Genomic DNA, 12,373 nt, shown 5'->3' with positions numbered 1-12,373 from the left:
TGCCGTCTCTCGGCCTCCTCCGCCCCGAGGAGCTGGGGGGCTCACGGCAGCAGGGTGGGGTGGGCTTTGCCCCCACGGGTCACTGCTGAGCCTGGGAGGTACCTGCGGAGCAGCTCTGGCTTCGCTCCAGCGTTTCCTCCCCTCTTGCTCCACCATCGCCTGCTCCCCATCTCCCGCATCCCGGCGGAGACCCCTGCATCTGGAAAGCAATGGGGGAGCAGTGAGGTGGCTGAGCCTGGGTGGAAAAAGGGAAGTCTGGCCAAAATCACCACCCTGGTTCATCCCAGGCAGGGAACAGGACCCCTGCCCTCTCGGCCCCTGCTTGCAACCGGCCCCTGGTGCTGGCACAGCCCAGTTCATGCAACACGTTTCTGGCTCCAGCCTCCCTTAATTAATACTTTTAATGACAAAATGAATCTGCTTACAGGGCATGTGAGATGGAGGAATGTGCCAGTGCTGACATTACTGTTAAGTTTTTGGAGGACATGGGGGTACAGCAGCCCCAGCCGGGAGCAGGGATGCTGCAGGGATGCAGAGCAGAGAGAGAGGAGAGCGGCTGCAGAAAACCAGTGGGGAGGGAAGCGGGTGCCGAGGAGGAGCCGCATCGTGGGAGAGGAGCCAAACTCTCGCTGGAGTGCTGGGACTCCACGGGGAAAATCACCCCCAGCCCTTCCTTGCCATCCCTGGCACCCTCCTCATCATCACTTCCCTGGAGCTTCACGCGCTGCTCTGCCTGCCCACGGCACCCATGGGCCCAGCTGGATACGGCTCCGCTCCACACACGCCAGGCCCAGTGCATTACAGAGAGCAATAGCCAGTATTAATATTTAATTCTCTCTAAGCAGCTCATCTCTCCGTTAAGCACCCAGCGGCCAGTCCTGCAGTCCCCGGGCAGAGGGAAATGGCATTTACCACCAGCTGCTTCTGCTGACATTTGATTGTTCAAACAAGGCCCAGGGAAAACAAAAAGCTACAGTGGAATATCGGAGCATTTAATAAGATCCAGCCAAGCCCTGTGAGCACTTGGGATAAAGATGGGATTTCAATAAAAAGGCTTCTTTATGATCAAATTAATGGGTTAGTATTCCCCACCCAAGCAATGCCATTTGGATTTTCTTTTTTTCCCCTCCCAGTAACAGGCTTTGCAGAAATAAGTCTTTTTAGATGCTTCCTGCACACAAGCAGCTGACGGTGCCGCCTCTTGCTCCATGCCCGGGGGGCTCTGGCTGATTCGGTACCTTAGAGGTCACCATGCAGAGGACGGCTTGATATCCCACCTGGAAAAATGCAAGGAAGGGAGGAAACCACTGGCCCAGGGCCAGCACAGGGTCCCTCTGGAGGAGCTGGGGAGCAGAGCAGGTTCCCGCATGGCACAGCCATAGGATGCAGCCAGCCCCAAGCCCTCACAGCATCCTCAGCGCCTGCACAACAAGCCTCTTCCCCAGCATCCTCAAAAACCTCTTTTCAACACCCAGAAAGGTTCAGCCAAGATTTTGCTCACAAACAGGTGCCTGGACCCAGGAAATGTGTCCGTGCACCATTTATGTCTCCCAGCGCTGGTAAAGAAGCTGCCGCCTCCTTCACTGGAGACCTGCTGTGCGGGGAAGCCGCTCGTATTTCCTCGTCAGGGTGACAGAAAGCCACTAAACCATGATGAATCCATTCAGAAGGGAGTGCCTTAAGGCAATGGCATCGCTTAAGCTCAGGAAGGCAATCAGACTGGGCTTATAAACAGGGAAAACGCTTTAGAGCAGCATTTCTGCTGGCAGAGGGGGGCCAGGAGGCACATGAGGCAAGGGATGGAGCCCCAGCAGCATGGTGCAGAAGGAAGGCTGTACGTGGAGCTTTTTCCCACTAGCAAATACTATTAATCTAGACTAAGCTAGAAAAACAAAACAAAAAAACCCAACAGACACACACCTCACCTTCACCACCACCACGAACATGACCTGGTACCAGCATCTGCACATGTTGAGGGTAAGAGCAGACCCTCAGGTGCTTGAGGCCAGGCCGATACTTGTGTTTCTTCCCACACTTTGCACCAGAAGCCTGACCTTGCTGTAATTAGCTATCAAACATATCACATTGCCTCTTTAGGGACAGGAACAGCCAGCCCTCAGCAGCCGGTTGTCTGTGGTCACCCAAGTACGCTGAGAAATAAAGCACTGTTGGCGTATTCACAGCACAAGGGTCCACCAATTCCCTGGTCCAAAGGCTTGGTGACACCTCGAAAGGAGCAGGAACTCCTCTGCTCTGTGGATGACCAGCCTTTTGTGGCAGCTGGCAGGAGATGCACAGAATCCATCTGTCCTGGCCAGTGCAGACAGACAGACTCCAGAGCGTGTCCTGCTCCCGGGATGGCAGCTCCGCTCGAGGCCAGCGGCGTGGTGGGGTTTGACCCCTTCCAGACCAAGGCAGGCACATGTACTCCTCTCCTCTGAGATGGGAAACCCCTGAGTAGCTATGAGAACAGAAGCAGAACCCCTCTGCTCCCTCCTCCCACCCTCTGCTCATTAGTGGTTATTACCATGGCACAAGGTGCTCCATCCTGTTAATTTTCAGTTCAACCCAACGCGAGCTACTCAGCAAGTTGCTCAGAGATACAAATTCAACAAGATGAGCTCTTAAAATATTTACTGTCCTAAAGATTCAAGCCACTGAGCACCAGGATGTCTTTCAACATTTGCACTTCATTGCAAAACTCCACCTTGTTGAATAGGCTGAAACATTGAGCGCTTGCCTTTTAAATAGCTCCTGCCTTTTTTGGAGGAGATTAGTAAAGTATAGAAGCAGCTATTTAACATTCAGGAAATGCAACGCATACATGGGAGTTATCAGTCACTCCAGGCAGATGGTAAATGTATCTCCTTTCACCACAAACTGAGCAGCAAACATTCAAATTCATCACCAAGACAACATATTGAAATCCACTTCTATTTTCAATTCATACGTTTTTAACAAACTGCTAAGTAATGAAAATCAATATTTTCACCCAAGCAGTTGGGAGACAGTCCTGAAGCTCTGCCCAGCTGCAGAAGATTTGCTCTATGCATTTCAGTCATGCAAAATTATTCACGACCAAGTCAAACGTGGCATCCTGGGTGCAGCTCACATTTACAGCCAAGGAGGCACTGACTTTCCATCGATCAGCTCCGATTTAACAGCACTTCTGCATCAAGGTGGGAAGCATCACTTCAGGCATGGAACGGCTAAGACAGAGGTGACCTCAATCCCAATTTTGGGGGGAAATTTTGATAGGACTTGCATATTTTTAGCTGAAAAGAGGAATTAAGAAAGTGGTGCACTTCTTGGACATTACAGGCAACCTCAGCAGACCACCTGCTGTCTTTGTTAGGGTATTTTTTAGTGACCAGTCAGTTAAAATTGTTACTTAACAAAAATAATAAAAACTCAAAATGAGATGCCTTTAGCAGAAACAACTCACACCAGCAACATACTGCATGAACTTTACTCGAGCAGACAGAGAATATAGATCTGTAGTCCTCACTCCAAATCAGCAAACTCTTAACTGTTGAAAAGAAGAACGTTTTCCACCTTACTTAGAATAAAAACCTTCCAGAATACCCTAAAAGGAGACATCTTAAAACCACTAAGATGACTGCTCACCAGGGCTCACCTGCAACCACACATAGGGTAGAAGGTACCAACTGAAATAATGAAGATGCCCCACGTTTGTCTTAAGATAAAAAAATTTATTTTACAGTCTTATAAAGCAGCTTTACATTAAGCACAAACGTTGATCCATTTACTTTGTATATAAACATAGTAGAACCTTTCCCGCTGCAAAAAGTCATGTCTTGCTGTATATAAAACTAACATGTGCACATTGTGCTTAAACTGCAAAGTCTGTACAGCTTTACAAAGGACTACCCTTTACAAGAGCATCCTGTAAACAATTTATTGCATATTTAACACATGGTGTATATCCCACATGTAAAAAAAAAAAATGTAGAAAAAATAAAGTACAATTACAAGGTGAATGAAAATAGCAGCTTTCAGTGAATGTCTTACACAATGGCCAAGAAAAACAGCACTGCCACACTTGTACAGTTGTGCTTGTGTGTCACTGGTTTGCATATACTCATGCGCACTATGTTTCCGATGAATTCTATGTACAGTAAGCCCCATGGAAAGATTGAACAGATCTTAACCCCTAAGACCTTTGTCAGTTTGAAGACTGAAAAGAAACAAAAAAAACCAACTTAAGTGAATTCGATGAAGTTATGGGCACCAATGTCCAATAATCCTCTTCCACTGCACAACTCAATTAAAAAGAGTAACAGGAGAAACCCCACACTAACTCTCTTCGGTTCTACAACCTCTGATGGTGGTTGGTTGACGTCACACATGTGCTAAGGCCAACAAAAATGCAATGGAGATGTTAAGGATAAGGTGGTCTGACAGGACCGACGGCATTGGCATGGCCAACCTACGCTTCTGAGCTCACCTATCCAACAGCTGCCAGGCTGCCGCTCATGAAGCACTGAAAAATCAGCAACACTGCAATTTTTCAACTGGCATTAATTAAAAAAAACCCCAAAAACCAAAAAAAACCAAAAAAACCCCCCAAAACCAAGAGGAAATTGTGGCCTCCGTAAGGCACCGATACCACCTCTTGAGCAGTACCCAGAGAGTTTCTCTAGATTCTCCAAATCCAAAATGGGCACAAGATGGAGGAAACATGCAGGAGAAAGATGTTTCTGTGTTTGCAGCAAGGACCAGTCGTTTGTAAAGGAAGCACATTTTTCTGGGTTTTGTATGTGTGTGAGTGTGCGCGTGTGTGTACACATGTACGTAAAAAAAAATTCACCTCTGCTACCTTTGGTATTGAAATTTCTCCTGTGACATCCACTTTTCATATTAATTGATATAATCGTAGCATGCGTTTGCAAAGATCAAGTAATTAAAAAATTGCTTCAAATATCTGCAAGAAATAGAAAAAGCATCAAAAAATAGAGAAAAGAAAAAAAATTAAGATGCATATTGTCCTTGTGCCTAGCCTTTTTGTGATTTAAATGAACTTTGTTGTCAGCACGAACTTCTTAAGCTTATCCCCCACCTACACGTACAACACGTAATAGGATCAGTGGAAAAACCCCAAAGCTAATACATGTCCTTCCCATGCCGGCATATGTCAGGAGCTTTCAAGTCTGGGACTCTTAACAGAAAACACCAGCATGCCTCAACAGAGCTGATAACCCAATATTTGTTACACTACCAACCAAAACACCCCTGATCTAACGATGCTATCAGTTGGTTTTACTCTTCTGGATCAACCAGGATGCTACACACCAAGAAGGCAGACTAATGGTGGTTGTAAAGGACAGATAAACAGGAAAAAAAACCCACTTGGTTTCTTCTGCATTACAACAGTACAGTGAAAGCGTTTGGGTTCGGACGTGTGTGTTTGGTTATTGCACGGGTACCCTTGCTTGCTTGGCAGAGCCATGAAGACAAAGGACACCCAAAAAGCCAGTGCCGGAGATGTAACAACCCCTTACACTATGAGTAAGACAGTAGGCAGAGGTGAAACTTGGTATTAAAGCACAGGTGGAGCTGGAAAGTCCTCTGGGGTAATTTTAATTTTTAAAATGCTTGATACACTCAAGCAGGTTAAAAATGAAAATCACCATAGGAAAACCATAATTAATTCCAATTGCATTTCCTGCACACTACTGAAAATGAGCTCCACGTCATACTCCGGAATTCAAGACAAGTCTCCCAAAGAATGAAGTTGCCAAAGCTTAGAGAAACCTCTCAGATGTAATTAAAAAATACAGTACAAAACATCAGGCTCCATGACAAGAGATTCCAGCTACCAGGGAGAAGGTGACACCAGCAAACCTGACAGGCGATGGTAAATTTGGCTTTATAAAAAGGGGGTAGCATGGTTGCAGGCTTTGTGTAGTCCGTGAGCCCCACTGAGTTGTGCTTACGTGATGTGACTTCGAAGCCTGCACGCTGTCTGCGTGTTTTCTGTTCACGTGTCTGTAAAGAAACCATACAGCTAAAGGATCTCCATACAGAGAACTGAAAAAAAAAAAAAAAAAAAGTGTATTTTTCACCCCAAGAAAAGAATCCTTATTAAAAAGCCCCCACCTTTAAAAAAGATACACTGTCCACTACCCAGGCTACAAGTAAATACACATTTACGGCGTTACACCACATGATCTGTTACGCTGTTCCAACATATACACATATTAACTCCATTTTAAAAGAGGCCACGGACTAACTTTTCAGGCAAGTGCTGGACTTTAGAGACCTGTATGGCTTCTGCAGATATTTTCCTACAAAAAGGAAAAAAAAGAAAAACAAAAAATGTCCCCAAACTCAGGAGCACAAAGGGGTTTTGCTTCGTGCAGATAGTTTCACTGTGGAGCACTAAGGACAGGTGATGTTCCCGAACCCTACCCATCAGACCCAAATGTTTTCACACTGGAATGCAATGATTTCAGGAGATCAGTTTTAAGGATCACTTCTTTGAAACGGTCTGTAAAAATTTAGGATGCAACCGTTGAAACTGTACCTCTGCGAGGCAGCAGGACCGAGGGGTTTGGTTGTAAGCGCTAGTTGTGCTTTGCCCGGCCGCCTCGCAGGTAGCTCTTCCACCTCTTGACGAACTCTTTGAAGATGGGGGACTCGTCTATCGTGCTGAGGAGCTGGAGCTGGTTGATGTGGGTGGTGTGATAGTCCCATCGGGCCAGGTTGGGAGCGGTGCCGAGCATGAAGTGCCGAAGGTCGTAGATGGTCCCTGAGCCGGTGTCGTAGAGGGGAAGCATGGCCTTCAGGGACTCCATGCCCCGCTCGTAGAGAACCCGCGCCTCCTTCCCCAGCTTCTCCCCGGCCGTTTCTTTTAAGTCATACAGCCCGATTAAGGAGTACATGAAACCGTTGAGCACGAAGGAGCTGGGTGAGGTCGGGTACTCCTCATACCAGTCGTGCCGGTTCATGAAGACGGCTTTCACTCCGCGCTGCTCCGACGGCAGCTTGTACGGCGCCGTCGCCCGCAGAGCCGAGCTGAGGAACGCGTGGTCCTTCGTCAGCAGGTACGCCCGCACCAGCGTCGAGATGGCCTGTCCTTGCGCCATGGCCGAGTACCAGCCCGGGTCCAAGGACTTAAAGCCTTCCCCCAGCTTCCTCGTCACCATGATGGGCCAGCCGCCCCTCTCGTCCTGGTTCTTCACCAGCCAGTTGCTGGCCGCAAAAAAAGCCGCCATGTGAGCGGTGGCCGAGATGGTGACGTTATCGAGGAAGCCTCTACCCTTCGCTACCAGCCTCACCACTCTCTTGGGCATGATTTTGGTCTGCTTGACGGCTTTTGTGTTCGAGAGGCCGACGCCTTTCCGTAGGTCGGTCACCAGGTCTCTGGTGAGGGTGCTCCAGCTAGTCCTGGGACCGATGCCGTAGTAGATGTCTCGGTCCTTAAAAGCAATGAGCTGGGTGTTGGAGATGTAGTGGACGGTGAAGAGCTGGTTCTTCTCCGTCGTCTCGAGAACCACGGAAACGCTCCCATTTGTTATGAACTTGAGATCGAAAGAAATAATAAAATCTCGGGTGTTCCCAAGCTGCAGAGATACCCCCTCGGTATTTTCTGCAAAACAAACCAAAAAAGCCTTGTTCAGTGGTAAAACACTCATTTCTCCAAAATGTTTAAGCTACAGAGCGCAGCTTCCAGAGGTAACCCCTCTTACCAGACAGGATCCAAAAGCTTTTAGGGCAGCCCATCAATAATTCAATCATTCTTTCTGCGCCCTACCGTGTATTATTTAATTAAGCATAAAAGTAAATCCGCAAGCGAAGGCTGACTCCCGCAGCACCGGGGAAAACTCGTTTGCCTCTTACATTAACATGCTGCAACACTTCGCTGCGGAGCAGAAGTGCCAGGGGCTCGATCGATGGCTTTATTGGAGGCTTCTGGTACCTGATCGATGGAGGAGTGCAACGGACACCAGCAGCATCTGGGGTAAGGGAAAGGGACATCAGCGGGGGGGGGTCTTACTGCTGCCTGCAGCTGCCTGCTGGCAGGATGCAGGACAGGCAGAGCTGCACTTTTCCTGCAGGATGGGGCACAGCAGCCAAGCTGCAAGAACGTAGATGCTGCGTGATCTTTCCCTTCTGTAATTCACAACATAAATGAACCACCACTCTTTTGCTCCAAACTGAAAATTTCACTTGGCAGAAAAGACATCAAAAACGCAGCGCCGCTCGAGCAGTTGCATTTCCGAATAAAGCTCTGCTTTCAGCAAAAACAAAAAAGCCAGGAGTGCCGAGAAGCAGGTATTCAGGATCCCCCTGGGACTAATATTTACATTTACAACTTTTTCTTTCCCAACCTGACAGTTCCAAAAACCAGTGCGCTGATTAGTTTAATGGGGGAAAAAAAGAAAAGAATATAGAAAGACTAATGTGTTAAAGTATTTATTAACCTCTCCATTGGCAAAACTCAGTTTAATTAAAAAAAAAATTTAAATAAAGCTCCTAGGCAATGCCACACAATAAAATCCGGTGCTCTCTTGCAGGCTAGATTTTAAAATGTAAAATCAACTACTCCCCCAAAAACCTATACTAGAAGATCAAAGGGCTAATTAGTTTGTAAAGCTGTGTGCAAATCTTGTAGCTTTGAAGGCACAGGGGGATGATAAACACTTAAAGACAGTCATCTTAAATTAACAGCTTTCCATAGAATAAAATTTGCCTGTGCGAGGCAATTGTCTCCTTTCTGCTACTTCTTGATGTGTGAAATACCCCATAAATATTTCTATGTGCAACCTTCGAGTTATGGTCAGCTTCTTCTGCAGAGCAGAGGCTTTTCTCCATCTCCCAAACTAATCTACAGCATTTTGCAATGTCTTGTGTTGTACGGTGCTATTGTACAGTACCTATTATTTTGACTGAATGTCATGTTTTCCAATCTTTTAAAGTAAAAGCCTCACTCCTTTGAGTTTTGGAGATCAGCATCTGCTTCGGGAGAAGAAACTGAGCGCTTTGTTACACAACATTTTGCTCCTATGAAAAATCTAATTAAAAAACCCCACTCACAATTCCTGTCAAGTAAGTTTTATGGTTCCTTGTAAATAAATGCTTGTGTGATAACGAAGTGAATTACAATGGCGGGGGGGGGGGGGGGGGTTTAAGAAGCAAAGGAGAACTAAAGGCTGCCTGTTGTTTGCACTGCCTTAAGCGCCTATAAATCCATTACTTAAGGCCATCTAAGACGAGTGGATGCGTACCTCGGCCTTCGAGCCCCGCAGATTACTCTGCCATCAATAAAGGATGAGGAGAGAATACATAACAGATCTTTTAGCCTTTCCTCTCCCCATATTTATCTACTACAAAGACACAAGAGTGTTCGACAATTTTTTCCCTAGAGACTCAGGCCTAAGGTGCCAACTGAAAATTACTTCATTGTCTTTTTAAGTAATGGACTCATTAATTCTAATGGGTATTGATCGAGGAAAAATACATTACGTCCTTATTAATGAGCCTGTCCTAGCACAAAGGAAACTCTTGCATGAAATAATGAATTTCCCTGCTAAGTACAAAACAGAACACAGTAAATTGAAGAGATGGCAACAAAATGCATCTTGCACGTCTGCAGGTGAAGGAGAACGCCCGTATGCAGCCCCAGACCTTCACCGTCCTCCCCCAGTCCTCTGCAAATACCTGCGCAGCACATGGGCAGCTGCTCCCTCTTGCTGCCTTGTTTAAGGCAACTTGGGTTAGCCAGAACCAAGATCTCAAATTTTGCAAAAATACTTGCATCCCAATGAAGAGAAAGATCCAGGGTCCAACCGAAGAGTTGCACGTGCTACGCTTGCCCCAGGCTGAAAATAGACCTTATCTATCATCTGTCAACATCTGCTTATCACACGTCAGTGCTATTTCCCAGGCTTCACAACTGGGTCCATCTCTTTTTTTTTTTTTTTTTTGCGCTTCTATTTTGAGACAGAAGCTGAAAGGCTCAGGAAACGTGACTGTAGCTTCTCACTGCCCTCCATGCATACATCCACCCACTTTTTCATTAAAATAGTGTTGAAAAAGCAGTGACAGAGAGAAAACAGAAGAAAAGAAAAACTCCAGAGGTACGGAAACAAGATGACATTCTCAGGTGAGATCTTAAGGATGGGAAGTCACACGGGATAAATGAAAACACTTTGATCCCAGCAAGTTAAAGCTCCCCTGATACCATCTGTGCAAATTAACAGACATGGCTTAGCTGCCACACATTTAGGATAACCCACCTGGAGCAACAAACTGTTTGACACTAGTGAACTTGGCTTTATCAGATACTGTGGACAGAGAGCAGCCTTTTGGCACTGTCCAGTCTGCGGACCTGCTGGTTTTGTCCTTCTCTTCAGCTGTTTCGTACACCTCGATGTGAGGTGGTTTCTCTGTCAGGTTTTTACTGTAGTGGCTCAACCCGTACTGTGCAATCTGGATGGGGTAGAAATAGCCTTGAGGTCCCCACTGTGTGGATAATGGCACACCTATGAGAGAGGAAGAAAATGAGTATTTTATCAGCATGTTTTCAAAAAGCAGTGTTTACAGCTCTGCACACTCCTCCTCCGTACCCCATCACTCCTTTACTTCTAGCAAATGGTATTTCTAGGCTTCACCATTAGCTAGACTTGAGGAAAGTCCTGTTCAAGGAGTGAATTGCTCCCATTTACACTGAGATCCATGACTAGGCAAAACTAAGCAGATCTGAGCGGCCGAGAAGTCCTTATCATGGTCTTCCATACATTCTCATTTAATTGTTTACTGAAGCACCACACTTATTTTAAAATACATTTAAAATGCCCTAACAGATTTTTTTTTTGCCCCTACCCCAGAGACCACTAAATCTCCAAACAATGTTACATCTAACACAATCCCTTTAATGCCACAGAAATCTTTGCAAATTCGGTGTATATGTTATTACTAGATTTTGGTAAGAGTTATTTGATGCTAAAAGAGCAATTTAGCCAGCATCTGCAAATCTGCTCCAATTACCTTGGCTCCCCTAAGAGTATTACAAGCGCAGTCTGAAGTGCTGCCTGCAGAAACCAGCCAAGCTCTCCATGCAATACCAACAGAACATGCCCCAGCTCTTCCACCCAAAGCTGTCCCTTGTCTTCAGAGCTACTGCTCCAGCCCAGCCGTACCCGGGATTAACCCTCCACACGCGACTCACTGTCCCAAAAGCTGGTAGCCTCGCAGGACAGCACACTTCTCACTCTTAATTCAGGGTTAGGGTGATTTTAGATTTAAAAGTCTGCACGGACCAGAAGAACCCCCTGGAGCACCACCTCTTTAGAGGATTCAAAGCAGGAAGATCACAGAGTACATCTTCCGTAGCCTGATGTATTGCATTTCACATGCAAAACCCATTGCATGAGCTCAGACAATGTCACATAGCCATGCTTGATATAAAACTTCCACCCTCCGTTATGATCGTTAGCAGAGATGCACCTGCAGAAAACCCTGCCAAGCTCCAGGCTCTCCTCTGCCTGCCCTTCACCAGCTCCCAGGAGCTGCAGCGTCGGGGTTTGGGTGGAAAAACCCTCGTGCCATAAACTGCCTATTGCATCACCGGCTGTGTGGGAAATGAAAACAAACTGTGTGGAGGAGACTTATTTATACACATACCTCCATAAGCAAGCAAACACAGGATACTTAAGATACGGATAAAACCAGGATTCTCTTAAAGTCCTGAGTTTTATGTGGAACAAATTCCCAACCTCTAAATATGAATCCAAAGTGGGAACAGATCACTGTGACCCTCTTGCAGGAAGCCAAGGATATTTAGTACTGTAAACCTTTGCAGGTGTGTAAGAAAAGGAAAAGGAAGTTGAAAATAAACATGTTGGCATTTGCACCATTTTTCCCCTTGGCAATGTCACGCTCAGAAACCAGTTTCTTCTGAAATCTGGTACAATGAAAAGCTTACTTAAACTAAACGTAAAAAGATACATTTTCATACATATTTTGGTGCTTTGTGTTATTAATAAACATTACTGATGGAGATGTGATGGTTTACTGCTGCCTAAAGAGAAAACCATCACAGGAAATATTTAAATACCATGTATTAGCTCAACTCCTGCAAGCCAGCTTGCTCATTAATGCAAAGCATTTTCAGCTAAGGGTGCATTCATTGAGACTGAAAGATGCAAAAAAAGAAATCTGCTATGAGACCTTTACTTGAAATTTATACAAGATGACAAGATTAAATTCTCCAGGTCACAGGACATAACAACACATTAACCTTGCAGAAAGGGAGAAGGTGAAAATATAACATGAGGTTTTTTCCGTCATGCAGCAATATGAGAATCTCTAGGGCTAGAATGATGCAAGGCAAGAGCCTAAAACTGTC

The 12,373-nt window shown here is 45.9% G+C and overlaps 1 protein-coding gene across 10 annotated transcripts in view; it reads right to left on the bottom strand.

Annotated features, from left to right (window-relative positions):
- Window positions 1–3,692: 3,692 nt before the first annotated feature.
- GLCE (glucuronic acid epimerase) overlaps window positions 3,693–12,373 on the bottom strand; it is a 55,517-nt gene continuing 46,836 nt past the window's right edge. For 9 of the 10 annotated variants that reach the window (XM_069798685.1, XM_069798682.1, XM_069798681.1 and 6 more), the window contains 2 exons: window positions 10,263–10,508; window positions 3,693–7,612 (listed from right to left, as the gene is read on the bottom strand). In XM_069798685.1, coding sequence (XP_069654786.1) covers window positions 6,588–7,612; window positions 10,263–10,508 — 1,271 coding nt within the window. In that variant the 3' untranslated portion in view covers window positions 3,693–6,587. The remainder of the gene's footprint in view (window positions 7,613–10,262; window positions 10,509–12,373) is intronic. The other variant, XM_069798680.1, reaches the window with a different exon arrangement.

This window comes from Haliaeetus albicilla, chromosome 12, assembly GCF_947461875.1.
Source record: "Haliaeetus albicilla chromosome 12, bHalAlb1.1, whole genome shotgun sequence".
Taxonomy (NCBI): domain Eukaryota; kingdom Metazoa; phylum Chordata; class Aves; order Accipitriformes; family Accipitridae; genus Haliaeetus; species Haliaeetus albicilla.
Note: the sequence above shows the minus strand (reverse complement) of the source record. Positions and strands in the feature narration are given on the sequence as shown.